Raw genomic sequence first — 18,019 nt, forward strand, 5'->3', positions numbered from 1 at the left:
TTCAAACCTGCAGTGCTTTATGGCATTACTTATGTGTCTTTGAGGACTCTAAGGTAGTGGTGAAGTATGCAGCATGTCAGAAGTGGAAGCAGCACAGATTTACACCAATATGAACTGCAGACATCTGGGAATAGTTCCCAGATGCACTTAGTACTCATCTGAGACACATCCATTGCCAACTGGAAGGTGCAGTTTAACTCTTAGCAGTTCAAAATCCTCAGGCTTTACAAATAGGCACCTTCAAAACTAATAGCTGGAAGCTTTTATGTTCCTCGGGCAACATGTCTAATCACCACCTGCTGCACCGCAGCAGTGCCGTGTGTCAGATCTGAACCTCCCAAGGCCGTGGGAACGTCCCTGTGCCGTGTGGTTAACGTCTTAATTAGTTACAAGGCTTGCGGTAGCTTCACTTTCCAGCTTCGGTGACGAAGAGAAGCTCTTCTCCTTCCTCCAGCGCCGTGTATACAGCAGGGCAGCCCAGATGGCACCGGGCAGGAACCCCCGGTGCTGCCATTCCCTCGTCCCGCTTTCACCGCTGGCTAAATCCCTGCCGAGCGGGCAGGCCAGCCTGCGAACCCCACGCCGGGCTTAATTTGCTTAAGTTACGGACGAGCCCGCTTATAAACGGGCTCGGGCAGCTCCAGCCCGTCAGCCGCGCACTCCGGGCAGAGCAGCTCTGACCCTCGGCGGTCCCCGGAGCTCGAGGCTCGGCCCCCCCGGGTCCCCCCCCCCAGGGTCCCTCCTCCGGCTCTGCGCGGCTGCGGCCGCGCCCCCGCTGCGCGCTGCCCGGCGGAGATGCGCGGCCGCTGCGCGCCTGCGGCATGGACCCAGCGGCGGCGCCCGAGGAGGACACGCTGGTGGCCCCGGCAGCGGGGAGGGGTCCCCGCCGGGCAGGGAAGGGCGTAAGTAGCGCGGAGGGTGCGCGCTTGTCCCGCAGCTTTGCAGGTGGAGCGGAGGAGAAAGCGGAGCCGGTGCGCGGCCGCTGGGAATCCGGCGTCACTCCGCGTTGCTTCCCCGAGAAGGGGGGAAGGGCTCAGGTTGCAGAGCCCGAGCCTTTTTTCCCGCTCGGAAAGTTGCGGCTGGTGCAGAGCAGAGGCCGGCGGGGTTGGGCTGAGCTAAAAATATATTGCGGCTGCCCCGGCCGGGACGCGGAGGACGGGAGGAGGGCAGCGGCTGGGGCCGCAGGGGGCACCCCACGGGCAAGGGGGACCCCACGGGTGGGCGAGTGGCAGGCGCTGGGGGCTGCTTTCCCACCAGCAAGGCGAGGACACGGGCTAAGCCCCCCTAGAATCAGCAAGTCCTAAGGGCAAGGAGAAAGGCGAGGAGGGAAGCCCGGGGGATTCCCCTTCCTCCCCGGCGGCGCAGGAGGGTATCGCAAGCCGAGGAGCGCGGTGCGGTGCCAGCACGCACCTGCCGGCAGCCACCCGGCTGGGCACGGCCACCCTCAGCCTCCAGGATCGCTCCGGTGCTCGGTGCTTCCCTAAAACTGCCTCTCGGGAAGCCTACGCGAAAGGTGTGCAGAAGTCCGGGTCCTAAATTCAGCAGACAGTCGGAGCAGTACCTGTTGAAGAATCCTAAAACTTTCTTCCGGACGTTTGTAGTTTCCAGCTTACAACCATGATTAGTCTATAGCCAACTAACCAAAATGCAATAGCCCAAATTGTGCTTTGAAAACTGAAATGCAAACCAGCATGCATTTAAAACAAAGGCAACATAAGGTGCACAGCACGCAAGTATTACACTGCATGCTGGACAAAAGAGGTGTGTTGGTAAAAGCATTTTGAAACCTCTCAGAGCACCGTGCCCTGGGTAAGAGCAACAAAAGGTGGACTTTCACAAGAAAGCAGCTCACAAGAGGCTGGAGGTCTTTGCTGGGATCTGACAGACAGCTTTCCTCACTGCACGTTTATTGCTCTGGTGACAGCAGCAACAGATGAGTGCACTCACAGTGTTAAAGGACCACCTCTGAGGAGGTGTGGTCGCAGTCTTGTTTCACAGTCTTTGTAAAACAGGTTGCTGAGTTTGTTGCTTTTTTTTTTTTTTTTAATGTTTCCACAGGGTTAATATTTTTCTGAGCAACCTTTTATTTTTTTTTCCTCCCCTTCTTGCTTCATTACGCTTTCGTCTCTTATCTGGCATTGCTGAAACTTGAGCAAATATTTAAAATAGCGTGTGAGGAGACAGGTCATGGAGAAGTTGAAGTGCATGTTCCAAGAATGGTAAAACTTTGGGGTAAATCTGAGGCTTTGTGTGATTTCTGCAGCAGACTACATACTTGAAAAATTCTTGGTACTGAAGTAGGCTCTAAACCCTGCTATTCACAACACTTGAAAATAAAGTGGATGTGGGGTGTTCTAATTTGGCAACACTTTTGTGATTTGTACTGTATTATTTTCCACTTAACTCTATGTACATATAATTTGCCTGCGCTGTAAGTTTCAAACATTCACTGGACTTTTTAATAAACACTAGGCTATATGATCCAAATCATCTTGTCTGCAGGGTTTTTCCCAGGGTTTTAATGTTGTTGAAGCTGATGCCCTTAGCAATATTGCATCAAGATTACCACACAGCACATGTGAACCTGCACTTATCATTTGTGACCCCTTTGGGAGCAATCTGGTAGACCTCCAGGAATATTCTCTTCAGTGCCATTAGTCCAGGGCAGTAGTGATTCCTATAAGCATAGGAATGGTTGTTCATAGTAGAGAAATAACAGGCACCTAATATGAGGTGTTATGAACACCTGAATAGAGCTTTATGTCAACATTTCTACTTTTTTCTTATCAAAGTAATGGTGCAAAGCTTTGTGTGTGTGTGGCAGGTTCATTTTAAGAAGCTGGCTAATAATAAGAAATTGTATTTGGCTTATTTAACAATCTCAATGGGATATATTCCTTACACGAGGCTTTCTTCCCCCCGTACACTTTCTCCTGACCTGACTGAAAATAGGGCAGTCAATGAACTGTGTAATCTCTTAAAAAGTTACCACATCATGTGGAAGAAGTTAAAAATGCTAAGCTGTCCCACAGGGCATGTTTTAAGCCCTTGGGGAGTGCAGCTGCGGAGCATGGCAGACTCCACGCACGCCAAGCTGCCAAGCTGGACGCGCAGTCTCTGCTCCTGACGTGTGGATATCTCATCACTTCTCCATGAACCAATGTGAGTTTGCAGTGACACGGTGGCAATGCAAGCTCCGTCACGTGCCAACTGCCAAGCTGCATTCACTTTCCCTACCATGCTTGTCCTGGGGCTGGTGGAACTCGTTCCTCTGCATCATCACCACTGTTATGCCATGTACTGCCTACACAAAGGTAGCTCATGCTTCAGATCTTCATTTTCCAAAGCAAACACGAGTCTTTGTGCAGCTGACAAAATGTATTGATTCATTAAGCTGTTGTGTCCGCTTGAAGGGATGTAGCGGAAGCCAAGTTTATTAAGCCTGCTTAATCAGGTGTTTCTCCTTTTGAAAAGATTCAGACTTCAGCAAGCAATCGGACTGGACATAAAACAATAGTCAATGGTACCTGAAATTATGGATTCTTAGTGGAGTTCTTAAAAAAAAAAAAAAAAAAAAAAAAAAAAGTTGGGATGGCATGGGTGGAAGGAGGAAAGTCCTAAAGGGAGAGGTTCTGGAGGAAGACAGCAGATGGCATCTCTGACAGCATTTTTGAGTAGCAGCAAATTACTGCTGGAAACTTACGTTTGGGTAACAAAATCTAGTTTGTAGGCATCATTTCAATTTTTTGGTCAAAGTTTCGCTAATCCTTATGCTCATAGGAGAAGGTGGACACTGTTCCTAAGTTGGGTCTACCCAAAGCCCTGTTGCATCAAATGTATGTTACTACATGCTTCATTGTTTTAATTGTATGTTGCCAAAGAGTTTCCGATGCTGAAAGTACGCTTCTGTAACATTTAGCTTTTTTGGTGTTGGGGGCTGATGGGATGCTTGAAGCAAAATCCGTGGGGAAGAAGTTTAAATGTTCACTTATGCCTTGGTAAATGTTAACTGAGATGCTGTCACTTCAAATTTACTGCTTCTAGGATTGCAGAAATGGAAAGTGTTTCAGGCCATTATTCTGTAGCAAGGAGATCTGCCTGCAGGAGCTGTGCAAGATAGCATGAGGAGTGTTTAAAACCTGAGCTATTTCATGTATACTAACAATGGCTACATTTTTTCATTGTTTTTCAGAATTGGTCTGGAAGTCTGATTGTAGCCTCTTTAATTGGTGCTTTTGGATCATCTTTTCTTTACGGTTACAATCTCTCCGTCGTGAATGCTCCTGCAGTGGTAAGTGACTGACAAAACTGGAATTTAGTTATCAGTAGAGGGCAGCCTTGTCCATCTAGTGTGTGCATTTCAACATCTTGCTTTTGTAATCCTGCCAGTGAGTTAGAAGAGGTAAAACTTTTCTTTGCTTGAAAAGTTTTCTGCTGTCTGTGGGGTTTCCAAGTAGGTTCAGTAGCTGTCAGGAAACTAAGTGCTCCTGTTGAGGTGAGTGGGTGCACAACGTTTCTTTTTCATTCTCCCAAAGCCAGAATAATGCTAAATCTTTTTTCACACTTTTGTGTTATAAGGTATTTTTAATAGCCTGTCTTTCTGACTAGTGACTATTTGGTAGTTATAGGTGCACATTCAACAAATTCTGTTCACATTATTCAGTTCTGGAGGTTGACATGGCATTTCATTCCACAGTACAGATAATATAAATAATGTCTCTGTCTGCCTCTTAAATAATGGGCCTCTTCTGCATTTTGTGGTGATGCCTTGTTTGTTTCTGATTTTGGATCTGCTGTGTTGACCATCTGTTGGCTGCAACATGTGGAATATGTCTGGTGAAAAGAGCATTGTAAAATCAGTGTACAGTATCTGAGGGATTTCATTAAAATATCAGCTATCACAAATGGAAATCTGAACGTTTTGGTTTTATATTGGTGGTCTACAGAGCCTTTTAATTCAATCAGACACAGAAATAACCAATTCAGTTGAAGTTGTGAGCAACACACACACACAAAAAATACGTAGTAAAAGTTTTCAGCTAGCTGTCAAAACTTTTTTTTTTTTTTTTTAGTTTGCAGTTTGTATTTGCATTGTCTTTGGTCTTTGATAAACTGATGACCCAAAGGATTAGAAACAGACTCACCTTGTCTTAATTGTCCCCTTGGTAGCTTCTGGAAATTTTCTAGAAGTTCCTGGTACCTTCTGTACTGATAACACAGGTTTAGACAGATTGGATGTTTATTCTAGCATGGCATGTCTGTGCATCACTTCAGCTTGCAATCTTCAGGAAATAAACATGACTTAACTGAATCAGTGGGGAGCTGAAATGCTGTGAACAATGGTATTGATTGTACTGACGATAGACATCTCTCCTGCACTGAGTCAGTACTGTCAAAGGAGCAGTGTGAATTATCTGACTTCAGAGCTTTTAAGTGCCCTTTACAAAATGGACCATCTTGGTAATCGGAGCTCTTCTATCACTTTCTGCAGGAGTAAAAGAAAGAAAAGGCGATCATAAATGCTGTCTGGCAACACTCAGATGGTTAGATTAGAACCATGTAATAGATTGTAGTGGTGACCAGACAAAAGTAGAGGTGGGAAGGTTGAAGTTGCAACCATACCATGAAGAATGCTAAATTCCAGGCATCATGACTAGTAGCACTGTCAGGTTTGTCTATTTTTGCTTGAAATCTTTACTGTGGCCTTTGGACAGAAAGACGGCACCATGTTGATGGCTCTTGTTGACAGGTATGATGTAGTGTTGACAGGTATGTATGAAGTCTGCCCTTTTCCAGTGTGGTATTGCTGTGTTCGGTTGAGAACATAGTGTCCTCCTTACTCATGCTAACCCATATATTATGTAGGTCTAAAGAGTAGTCCTAGTTATACACCCTACTGAAAAGAAATACATGGCTGTGTGGTTCAAGAGCAAAATACCAGTGTGGCAAAATACGAGAGGACCAGATGGTCCTCTCTCTAGCCCCAGGATCAAGCTCTGTCATCTATTTTCCTAGGGCAGGACACCTCCCTGTCTTTGTCACGCACTGTCCAGGTTGAAGTGGAGAGTCTGTGCTCTGTTTGTAGCCATGGTGAGGAGGAATGAGCTGTACCAATGCTGTGTTTCCTGCAGCACAAGAAAAGGAACCTTTGCCCTATCTGTTTTCCCCCTGTGTGGCCATGCATCACCAAATCAGTCTGCTACGGGGTGATACTTTAGGAACACTGATGTAAGCTAATTGAGGAAAATATAAGGGAAACAGCTTTTACCTGTAGATAAGCAGCACTCTTACAAGAGGCTATATTGGGGTGCAGTATCTCCTAAAAGTTGTAAGCTGAGTTTGATTTATAAACTTGATAGGTCAAATAACTTGTTCTGGTCATATGCAGCTTACAGCTTGCATTGTAGTGAGCATCGCTGTGTAGGATGTTGGATATCTTTTGCCTCTTTTTGCTTCAGTACAATTCCTTTCAATGACTAAAGTCCCTCAGCCTTAGAGAAGGCACTGTATGACGCTTCCAGAGGTTTTTAGAAAGTGCTTGATCATGACTGTTGACTAAAATATGGGATGTTTCCAGGAGACCGGATCTGAACACATCAGCATGATTGCTGAACTGTGTAGGGGAAGTTCATTTAAGGCTGAAGCTATGAACTGTATTTGTAAATCCTTGTGTACATTACCTTTCTGTGCTGAAGTTGTGCCAGCTCATCAAACCACAGGGGAATACCCCTGCAGTTCTCAGCTGGGAACTTTACCACAAGTCATCTTGTAAGGTATGCTTGGTCCAACTTCCTTTTTGTTGCAAGGGGGAGATGTAATGCACCAGATCTGCTCAGAGCAGAGTTGTCTGTACTGACTAGTGCAGAGATGGGAAAAGATCAGTTCCCACTCAGTCCCCCACCTTTCTATGGGAAAGTGCAATGGCCAGTCACAGGTGCGCTTTCCCCTGCACGTGGTGCTTGACCATGTGAGAAACCCAGCATTAGAAGTCTGCACTGACTTCAGTGAACACCTATCAGAATTTATTAAAACATGTGAAAACATTAAGCAGTAGGAAGACTAAGATTTTAATTGTCTAAATGTTGAAGCTGCCTTTTTCCAAGTGGCATTTTTAAAATGCATTCCATGGACCACTTGTGAGCAAGGTCTTCAGAACAATGATGTGCTTTGTGCTGTGAGCAGGACGTGAAATCTCTTGTGCTGGCAGCAATGCCTTTCTTGCCTTCTTCCTGCTGGAAGCTGTGTTTCTGCATTCCTTTTAGAGCTGATACTGAGAAAGTGAGACTATTGCAAAAATATATAGCTGACTGTGACAGCCAGTGGATAACTGTCACCAAGTGTGAGTGGCCTTTGTAACATAAAATCATTTTTAATCATTTAAAATCAGCAAAATCATTTTTAATTCTCTAAAGACTGTTTCTTCTCTTCCCTTGCTCTAAGCTAATTACAGTTAGAGAGACAAGAAAAATCACCATATATATACTGCCTCTCTCTCTCTTTCTCTCCCCTTGGCACCAGTGATGCCTCACCTTGAATACTGTGTGAAATTTTGGGCTGGTGAAGACTCTAGAGGGGAAAATGTATGAGGATTGGCTGAGGTCCTGTGGCTTGTTCAGCCCAGAGCAGAGCAGGCTGAGGGGAGGCCTCATGGCGGCCTGCAGTTCCCTCACAAGGGGAGTGGAGGGGCAGGCGCTGAGCTCTTAGAAACATAGAATATCCTGAGTTGGAAGGGACCCACAAGGATCACCGAGCCTAACTCATGGCCCCACACAGGATCACCCAAAATCAGACCATGTGTCTGAGAGAGTTGTCCAAACACTTCTTGAACTATGGCAGGCTTGGTGCCACAACCTCTTCCCATTTCTTCTCTCTGGTGACCAGCAACAGGACCCAAGGGAATGGCATGGAGCTGTGACAGGGGAGGGTCAGGCTGAGTGTTAGGAAAAGGGTCTTCACCCACTGAGAGGGCAGCTGGGCACTGGAACAGGCTCCCCAGGGCAGTGGTCATGGCATTGATTCTGCCGGAGTAGCTGATGTCAATCAGCTACCATTCCTTGCAGGCTTTGTTTAGGACCTAGAAAATTTATATACAGTTATGCTGTTAGCATTATTCAGACAACTGATTGAAATCCCAAAGGAGCCTTTCCACAGAACTCAGATTTGTTGGATCTAATTTGTTTTGTGCTTTAGGTTTTCATTTCCATGCGCAAAACCTCAAACTTGTATGTGTTAATAGCTTCCCATTTGTTGGCAGTGGAAATCTAGACAAAGGTGATGTACGTGTCAACACATTTGTCTGTTATACTTGAATGTTGTAGCTTGTGCTTTCTTTTCATGAATATTTGCAGTTATTTCATGTGTCGATATAAATAACAAAGCTGTGCTGAGAAAATTAGTTATAACACAAGGGGAAAATAATTTGCATACTATTTTTAGTCATTAGCATTAGCAAGAAATGCTAATAGTGTTCTAAAAATGTTTTATCTTAGTCTTCATTACTATCAAATACAAATTCCAAATAAACAAGAAGATATCTGAATCTAAATATAATCTGAGTACTGGTATTAGAGAGAGGATTTATTACTTGATTTAGGGACAGATTTATCTGGAATTTCACTGTGAAATTCTGTTCACTGTGAAATGGACCAAGAACCAGTTTGACTTTTTTTTTTTTATGTTTGTTTATGTCTGTTTGTATAGAGGCATATAAAATAAGATGGGAAATATAAAATATCCCTGTCCTCCTTTTAAAAGTCAGGACACAATAGTCCTACCAGAAACTTGATAGAAGGAATACATTAGGTGGTATAATATATGTCCACCTCTCTTGCATACTTAGCATGTGCAGAGGTAGTATTTCAAACTAAATGAAGCCCTCTAATTAAATAGCCCATGCATGCAAGGGTGGAATGCCTAAGACTTGAAGTGCCTTGCTTAAACAGGGAGAGCGTGGTGGTAGGCTCATCCTGTTGAGTGCTGCCCCAGGATAATTTAGTAACTATGACATGCCTGAGGAAATCTGAGAGGAAACTGGGCTAAGATGCCAAGATGAGACTTTGTGGTACTGTAGAGCTTGTTGGGGAGCAGTGATGCAGAATGGCTGAGAGTATTGCACAAGCATGCAGGGCCATTCTGTCTGAGTGACCACGGGGTACCACATCCTCACTGAAGTGCCAAACCCCCAGTGGTACTGGTCTTTGCTTGTTTTCTAAACGGGAGTGACATAAAAATGAAGAAGTTTGCCTAAAAAGAAACTAAATAGCCGACATCTTTGCAGACATTACAGAGACTATGTAAAAATGGGAATCTGAAGGCTACATTTTAGACAGATGAAGAAACTTAGGCATGATTGAACGCTAGGGTAAGGGAAGTTGTTAAAGCCATCTTTCAGAAAACTATAATTGTGCTCAAATGAGTAAAGCACTCATATATAATTATAAATAAAGTTTAATAACAATAAAACTTCTGGCATATTGATTACTAAAACTGTGAGCTGGTCTTGAGGTCTGGGTATTTTCAGAAGGGAAAAAAAGCTTCCAGAAAGAGGGCTTGAGAATGTAATGCTGACAGATCAAAACAAGAAAGGGTGTTTCAGAATATACAAGGACAGCAAAAGAAATCTGAATTAGTGTTTTGGATTGGAAAAGTCCGTGGAGGTCCCAGGTCAGAACCCTTCTTTACAAGGGATGTATTGAAGAAATTTAAATGTCAGTAAAGATATAGAATAAAATTAGTGATAATTTTCTATCCAATTGACAAAATATCTTAATATTTGTTTAAGACTGAAAAAACAAACAAACAAAAAAAAAGTGAAATACATGCTACATATCACAGTTTAGCTTCTTATAAGTAGAATCGTAGAATCATTAATGTTGGAAAAGACCTCCAAGATCACCTGGTCCAACCATCTCCCTACCACCAATATCACCCACTAAACCATGTTCCTAAGCACCACGTCCAACCTTTCCTCAGTAACAGAGAAATTGAATGGGATAATATGACTTGAAAGAGAAAAAAAAAAAAAAAAATAGTAGTTTTGAGGGGAAGATTTGGAAGAGACATCTAAGAATTAGATATTTGTACCTGACAAACTAGCAGAAACAATAATAGAAAGGAGAGAATTTGAGGAGGAGGAGCTGGCATGGCTTTTGTGAAGCAGCACTGTGCCTCTGGCATCTGTTGGAGCTCTCCAAAGATTCAAGAGATGCTTGGACTTTCAAAAACTATTCTGGAAGGACTCGTATTGAAGGCTTTTAAGAAAATTAAGTTGCCATGGGAGAAAACTGTCTGTCTTCTCTATTCCTACTTAGCTGAAGATAGGAGAGGCCAGATCTCAGGTTTTCATTTTTTTATGAGAACCCACTTGTCTGGCAGATAGATTTATATCTGGATCATAGGTGTCTAATTTCATGTTTGATACATCTTTCATTACTGAAAAGAAATTGCTTACCTTGTTCAGCAGCCTGTACTTCATTCAAAAAGCAGTTTATGTAAATGTGAAGGGGAGAAGCTACAACTTATTTATAGAAGTGATTTGTGATTCTTAACAGTGTCAAACAAAGCTAGTTTTTGATACTATGGGCTTTTTTTTTCCCCCATTAGTATCAAACCAACAGCTGTCAGCTCTTGCCTCCCTCTTCTAACAGTTATTTGTCTTGGCTGTGAATTCTTTGGGAGAAAAATGTTATTTTTTATTGCTTGACTTAATAGTTCCCTGATTTTGTATGGCTTCCAGGTGCTGCACTATCATAAGTAAGACATAAAAGTGGACACAGCCTCCCTTCTTATCTCAATCCATAAAACCCCATTTTTTTCAGTTCACTCTATTTTTTTTTTCCTAAACTTATGCAAAAGAATTTGCTATAGCATCACTCATTTTTACAATACTGCCCCTTGGAAAAAACAGACAAGTAAAATGCACTTCATTTTGAGCAGATCTGAATTCTGTCTTTTAGGACTGAACTACAAAATAGAGATGATAAATGTTGTTTCATGGTGAGCACAGTGCAGACTTTCACCAAAAGGATTCCTACTTATATAGCTTCTAAAGTATCGTTAAAAAATTTCCAGGGAGTTTCATAAGCTAAATATGAATCAGAACAGACCACCAAAGTAGTACAAATTCCAGGAGATAAATTGCTTCATAACTGGTCTCCATTCCTGGTTTTATTTTATAACTTAATTTTAATGTGACTTTCATGCAATATAACAGACAAATATCTTTTTGGTGTGAAGACAGAGAGCAGATTTCATGTGTTATACTCAGTGGGGATTTAGAATTTGTTGCGTAAGTCAGAAGGTTTGTTTTCCCAGCTGCTTATAAATACTGTATAGCTACCTACTCAGCTGAGCCAAATGTCTGTCTTATTATCTATATTTCTCTCCCTGTCACTGTAGTTCTGGGTTTGGAGTATGGCCTGGGACAAGGTCCTAATGCCAGAGGTGGAGATCTGCTGACTTTTGGCCATTTGGCAGCCCCAGGAGGATGGCTTTTGGGCAGACCATTCATCATGGGTAGTGAGCCTGAGGTGGGCACACTGGACCCACTGCTTCACTACCCAAAACTGTCTGATACCCTTAGAGATGTTACCTGTGAATGACTTAATCTTCTGTATGTTTGAACAAGCATACAACAGATTTTGAAATCCTCCATGAAAGACCGTGATTCTCTGTGGTAGCTTAACACCTAGAGTATTTTCCACGTATGTGTGCTTGCACAGATTTCTGAAAGAAGCACAATGGCAGCAAGGCAAAAAAAAAGGCTCAGTAAATGGGAAAACTACCTTCATTGTGGTACATGTGTAGAAATGCGTGGATAGTCTTAATTTAATTCGTCCTACTCCACATGCAAATCTGTCAAGATGTGGCTCTTTTCCTTCCTTCCTTCCTTCCTTCCTTCCTTCCTTGATTTCCCCCCTCCCCAATTACATGGATTACAGATCCATGAAAAAGCAGTACAATTACTTGTTGATTCACCAGCAGTAGTTAGCATTTAAGTAGTTAGCATTTAAGCATTTTTTTTTAAGTCATGATGTGTGCTAGAGTGCAGTTTTGTTTATCTTGTCCAAAAAATGTTATGCTAGGATGTGATGTGATACCTTGTTTGCCTGAGGTTAAGGGTATGTACATGAGCAGCCAGCAGAGCTCAGCTGATGTGCAACATCATGCTATGTGTGGGTAGTGTGATTATGCGCCCGAGCCCTTATCCCAGTAAGGCTAACACAAACTGTTGTTCATGTTGTACTGGCAACCTAAACTGTAACATCCTTTCTTTGAAGAAGTTTCTCTTTTATGAAGTTTCTTCTTTAATGTTCATGTCTACTGGTGTTTCCACCTTGTTTTAACTGGCTTGTCCTTGTATGCTTTGACTGGTTCAGTTAGTCTGTAGTACAGTTACATCTAGAGTCGAGTACCCTTTTTTTAGAGGAGGGAGGTAGAAATGCAAAGGTGGTCCTTGCAAACAAGCTACTGTTTATTCAATTTCTGTAAATAGGGTTCTTAAAGAGTAATTTTTACATGTATTATTGTTATGTATTTTCTTTCAGTACATCAAGAAGTTTTACAATGAAACTTGGGAAAGAAGATATGGCTTCTCAGTGGACAAAAGCACCCTGACTCTCCTCTGGTCTATAACTGTATCTATTTTTGCCATTGGTGGCCTTGTAGGTGCCATTATTGTTACCCCAATTGTGAAGTTCTTCGGAAGGTAAGTACATTGGAAACCTGGTTTCTAAAGAAGTTGCCAACCTAACTTCTATAGAAAACTTTACTTGTATTTTATTTTTTTATAACTCTTTTCGCCTTTACCAGAATGCAAATTAAAACATCTTCAAATTATGAAAGCTTATACCTGAGAATTGTGAATTTCAAAGAGTAAAATTAATACCCTTTCTCTGGCCTTACTGTGCATTATTTGAATCATAGAAACCATCTGCTCTGAACTGACCGGGGGTTCAGATGTCAAGGAAGTTGAATAGACAAGAGTGCAAAAGGAAAATACCATATAAAAGGAAGGATTTCGGAAAGGGTTGGCAGCTTCTTGTTCCGCAAGTTTGCTGGGTATCTTACCCTACACAAATAAAACTATCAATTTGCCTCATTTGCTTCTCAACCAGATTTGTTATCTTGCAGTAATAAAAATCTAGTCTTTTTTTTTTTTATCCTTATTGTCAACTTAAAATATGGTTTGAAGAAATAGACTAGGGTGAAGTTCATGTTTATTTTTCCACATGCTTGTTGTCACCTTCCCTGTTCTATGCAATGCAGTATTTGACCAAATCTTGACTATAACAAATACCAGTATTTTAGAAATGTTTTTACTGGTTTGTCCGCATTTTCACAGTAGGTAGCAACTAGATACTTCTGTCAAATTTCAGTTTCATACCTTCTTCCAAAGAGTTTTAAAAGTGATTTTTAATTTCCCTGTATTTGGAAGGGGCTGGATAAAAAGACACTATAAGATGCATATTAACTCTTCATTTGGCTTTTCCTTAATTATAAATTTTATATCATTTGATAATCTCTGCTTGATTAAATCACCAAAGAAGGTCATCATAGAGTCTCAAACATAAGCAGCCCTCTCCATTGTTTTCACTTTTTTGTATTCTACATTTGACTATTTCAATCATGTACTTTACATTGCGCTCTCCCAAGCCTGTTAGTCATCTCTCTCAACTCCTCTGCTTAGATTTTTTTTCTTAATTGTCACTATATTTTATCCCAACTCTTCCACATCCCATTTTACACCTCAAAAAATAGTTTCACATTCTTCCATTTTGCACTTACTGCAAGTCACTGCTCTCTACCTTGTAAATCTATTATCCAATTTTTATTAATTTATTCTATTCCATCAATTCACCATTTGATTTTTAATTCATAATGTTTTTCATAGTCAATTTTTTTTTTTTTAGGTTTGCAATTTCTTTTTTCTATTCATCAATTTGGCTTTTACATACTTATTGAATATATGAAACTCTCCCTGAGTCAGACTGTTTAATTCCTGGAATTGTCACTAAGTCTTCTCTTTTTTATTAAAAATGTAGTAAAAGAACAAGTTCATAGAAGACTGATTTTTGGTGGAGAGTAGAATGGTTTTGTGTGAAAGTTAAAGTGGTGGATGATGTCAGTTGTAAGAATACCACTTTGATGGGAACAGATTGTATTTCCAGGGCAGAGCTTTAAAGCTTGGAGGCTCTGTCCCTGTTTATTACGTTTATCCCTGTCAAACCATGAAAACAGCTTTCTCATAGATATGGTATAAGAGTACTTGATTAGAAATTGGAAGGAATTACATCTCTCAGAGACACTGGATAAAAGCTGCTCATAATATGTTGTTCTTGGTTTTGCTGTTCATGTTGCAGTGTGTTTGTCTGGTCTGGGAAACCAGACTGACATATCGCTACAGTAACTGAAGAGGACATTATGAAATGTTGACAGAACAATGAAATATGCTGTTAAATTTAACTGTAAGTTAGACAGCTGTGCATATGATGAAGCTGTGCTCCATTTATACTGACACAGAATAGTGTACTAATGGGGATCAAAAACATTAGTTGGAAATAATGTGTGACTTTAAAAAGAGCACTCTTGATTCATATTGCTGTAAGATTAATAACATAATTTTCAGATTACCAGATTGCTAGGCACTACTTATTTCAAGAGAGGTTCAGGGCAAAATTATCAAAGAGGTCCTTCATCCACGTAAGTAGAAGTCCCATGTTCAGATGTGGTTTTGACACTTTATAATTTAAATTCTTGTCTTCTAATGAAGAGTAGCTGCTGTTGCACATCCTAAACATCCTGAGAGATATACTCAGTGAATTGCTTAAGCCACTGCTGGGGAGGAATTTGCAAAAGATGTGTAAGGCCTTACCTCTAGCCCAGTGAATTGTTTTGAGTCTGAAGCAATTAAAGGAATTTATCTGGATTATCTTAGTAATGCTACCATTTCTTTTATTCTCAGGTTATCTGCTGTAGTTAAAATAGTGATCAGTATTTGTTCTGTTACTGGACTTGACAGTTCATTATTTAAACACCTAGCTTCCTTACTATACTTTTTGTATAAGGTATCATATTTGCTTCCTAAGGTGAGCTTCTAGAGTCTTTATTGTACTGAGTCTTTATTATATTTTGAGGCAATGATAATTTTTTGAGGAAACTTAAAAATTCTATCATTCTCCTAGTTGAGAGTTTTATACAAACAGATTATTAATTCAAATCCCTAATTAAAACTGAAATTATTGCAGCTGCGGAGGTCATGTAGTCGGTAGGATTCTGTTCTGGCCTTTGTGGAACTATCCATTATCATGAGAGCAAACGACAACTTTGAAATCGCAAGATAGATGTGATTTTGCAAAAAAAAATATAAATAAATAAAAATAGAACAGTTCCAAGGAGGAGATACTCAAGTGTTTTCAATACCAAAAATATCTGTAAAAAAAAAAAAGAAGAAAAAAAGAAAAAAATATTTATTTTTTAAAAAAATATCAATAAAAAGGGGAAAATTATTTAAAGCTTAGCTCTGTCTGTGTCAAGTTGATGCGTAAATTGTCCAGCTCAACTGGGATGCTTATAGAAACTGTGATTTCTACTGAGCAAATTGCTCATCTCTTACAACTATTTCCAACTGAGCATAGAAGTAGAAATTACAGTCCTGCATCAGAACAAATAGCCAACTTTAAGAGACAACCAATTTTTGGTAATAAGTTGCCGTGCTTATTGTTTGTCTTAGGATATAGCTGCTTGTGAAAAAATGCTCTGTGCTCAAACAATCAAAAGTTTTTTGATTGCATCTTCCTTTTGGAATGCATAAATGCTTTATTTCTCTGGGCTAGAGAAAATTCTGAATTTGAGCAGAAGAAGGAAAAAAGATCTTCTCATTTAAATGAACTCTAGTCTAGGATTTTTAGTTTAATAGCTGCAGCAGAGGCAGTTTGCCATGAACTATATGATTAATAGAAATATAATTAAGCCCCCCACCCCCAATCATATTTCCTTTTGCTCTCAACTGAGACAACACAGGGCTCTTAACACAAAACTGTGACTGTCTGCATGCCTGTAAGTGCAGTATGTGGGGGTGTGGACTCACACTTGAGTCCAGGTTCCCTTTCCTAGCTCTGACACTGTTTTGCAAGTTAGCATTAGGTTGAGTTGACTTCACTCTCGATTTGCCTGTTTACCTATTTACAAAAATAGGGTTACTGCTGTGCTCTATAACCTTCAGCAAGATTGAAATGAAATGTGCTATGTGAGAGCTAGGTAGGATATTTATGTTTCAGTGGGTTTCTTGTGCCATTTGACAATTGCTTGGTCAATCAATTTGTGAAAAATGATTAGACTGACCAATGCACCAGTATGTGACTTTTCTTCTGGTGGGTTAGTTTTGAAGTTTGTATGCTTACACTCTGTAAGTGTGGTAAGCAGTTATATGACGATATTGGTTGGAGTTTCCCAAGGGAAATTGTCTGCTACAATACCCTGTGAAGTGTGTTATCATTATATCGTTTGTATTGGAGTTATACAAGCAGTATATACAAGTTTTTTTTCTTTTCATTTTTCTTTTTCCTATGCCCTGTGTCTAGGGTAATACAGTTCTGGCCTATGTGACCAGGAAAGCATTGCTAATTTATGATTGTAGCAATTCTGAATACAACATGACCTGATTGGAAGTAAAGCAAGGCAGCATATGGAGTCTGGAGGGTTTTGCTGTGTTTTTTTGTTTTGTTTGTTTGTTTTGTTGTGTTTTTTTTTTTTTTTTTTTTTTCTTGAGAAGTGGTTATTTATGAGAAGTGGTTATTTCTGTTCATAGATGTGCTGGACTGGTCCCAGTTGACAGCTGAGCACCCCACCCAGCTGCTCATTACTCCCCATCCCACAAGCAGGACAGGGTGTCAGAGAGAAACAGGAGGAACAGGAGCGAGAAAACTCATGGGTCAAAAAAATAAGAAAGAGAAATCGCTTACAAATTACTGTCACAGTTGAAACAGACTCAACTTGGGGAATTTAACTTAAATTATTGCCAGTTAGCATAAACATTTAATTACTGATCAGGTATTAGGAAAGAAAGAAGGTGAATATTGAAACACTTTTCCTCCTACTCCAGACTCCTCTACTTACCCTTGCTCACCACAGGTTACACTGAGTCTCTTTGGTGAGGGGCCAGGTGGTGCAAGGGGTCAGAGTCAGTGCATAGCAGCTTCCCTCTGCCCATCCTTGCTTTTTTCCTATGCTCCAGCATGCTTCATAGAATAAGTGGTTTTTGGCCAACCTTTTCTAAAAGGAGGTTACATTTTTCAGGTTTCCTCTCCTCTCCTCTCCTCTCCTCTCCTCTCCTCTCCTCTCCTCTCCTCTCCTCTCCTCTCCTCTCCTCTCCTCTCCTCTCCTTTGTAACAACTCCAGATAAATGTATAACACTTGTTTGACATGACTTGTTTCCATTTTTTGGCATTATTTATTATCTTTAGCCCTCTTAAATTATATCCATTTGAAAAGCCTGTTTCAAATAGCAAAATCAGCACTCTTCTCTTGACAGCTATGTTATACAAACATGTACTTTAAATGTGCTGTATCTCTTTCCTTGTCTGGTCTCAAACAATCTCATTCAAACAGTGTTCAAGCAGTTTTTTAATTAAAAAAAAAAAAAAGGAAAGTTGGAAAAGTAATTAAAGCAAATATTTAATATACTTACTATTAAAAATATATTAATTTTTGTAACTAGTTGGATCATTTTTTCAATGGCTGGGATATTTCCATTTGGTGGCTATGTGTTGAACTCAAGAAGAATGTGGAACATGGACCACTGTGTTGGTTTGTTACTCATTTTGGAAAAAAAAAAAAAATGTAGACAGCCTTTCTGGTCATTCCTGTTATTTTACATGGAAGTGGCAACATAGAGAAGGTGAAAATCCATTGAAAATACTTAAAAATTTAATACCACTTCAGTTCTTTAATAAAATTTGTGTGTTGTCAGCCTACATAATTTACCGTCAAAGTTAATGGATTTCTCATAATTGACATCATC

The 18,019-nt window shown here is 40.7% G+C and overlaps 1 protein-coding gene across 1 annotated transcript in view; it reads left to right on the forward strand.

Annotated features, from left to right (window-relative positions):
* Positions 1 to 763: 763 nt before the first annotated feature.
* SLC2A9 (solute carrier family 2 member 9) overlaps positions 764 to 18,019 on the forward strand; it is a 101,216-nt gene continuing 83,960 nt past the window's right edge. Inside the window, exons 1-3 of the mRNA XM_040556448.1 lie at positions 764 to 902; positions 4,193 to 4,291; positions 12,546 to 12,706. Coding sequence (XP_040412382.1) covers positions 822 to 902; positions 4,193 to 4,291; positions 12,546 to 12,706 — 341 coding nt within the window. The 5' untranslated portion in view covers positions 764 to 821. The remainder of the gene's footprint in view (positions 903 to 4,192; positions 4,292 to 12,545; positions 12,707 to 18,019) is intronic.

Source organism: Cygnus olor, chromosome 4 (genome assembly GCF_009769625.2).
Source record: "Cygnus olor isolate bCygOlo1 chromosome 4, bCygOlo1.pri.v2, whole genome shotgun sequence".
In the NCBI taxonomy this organism is placed as follows: domain Eukaryota; kingdom Metazoa; phylum Chordata; class Aves; order Anseriformes; family Anatidae; genus Cygnus; species Cygnus olor.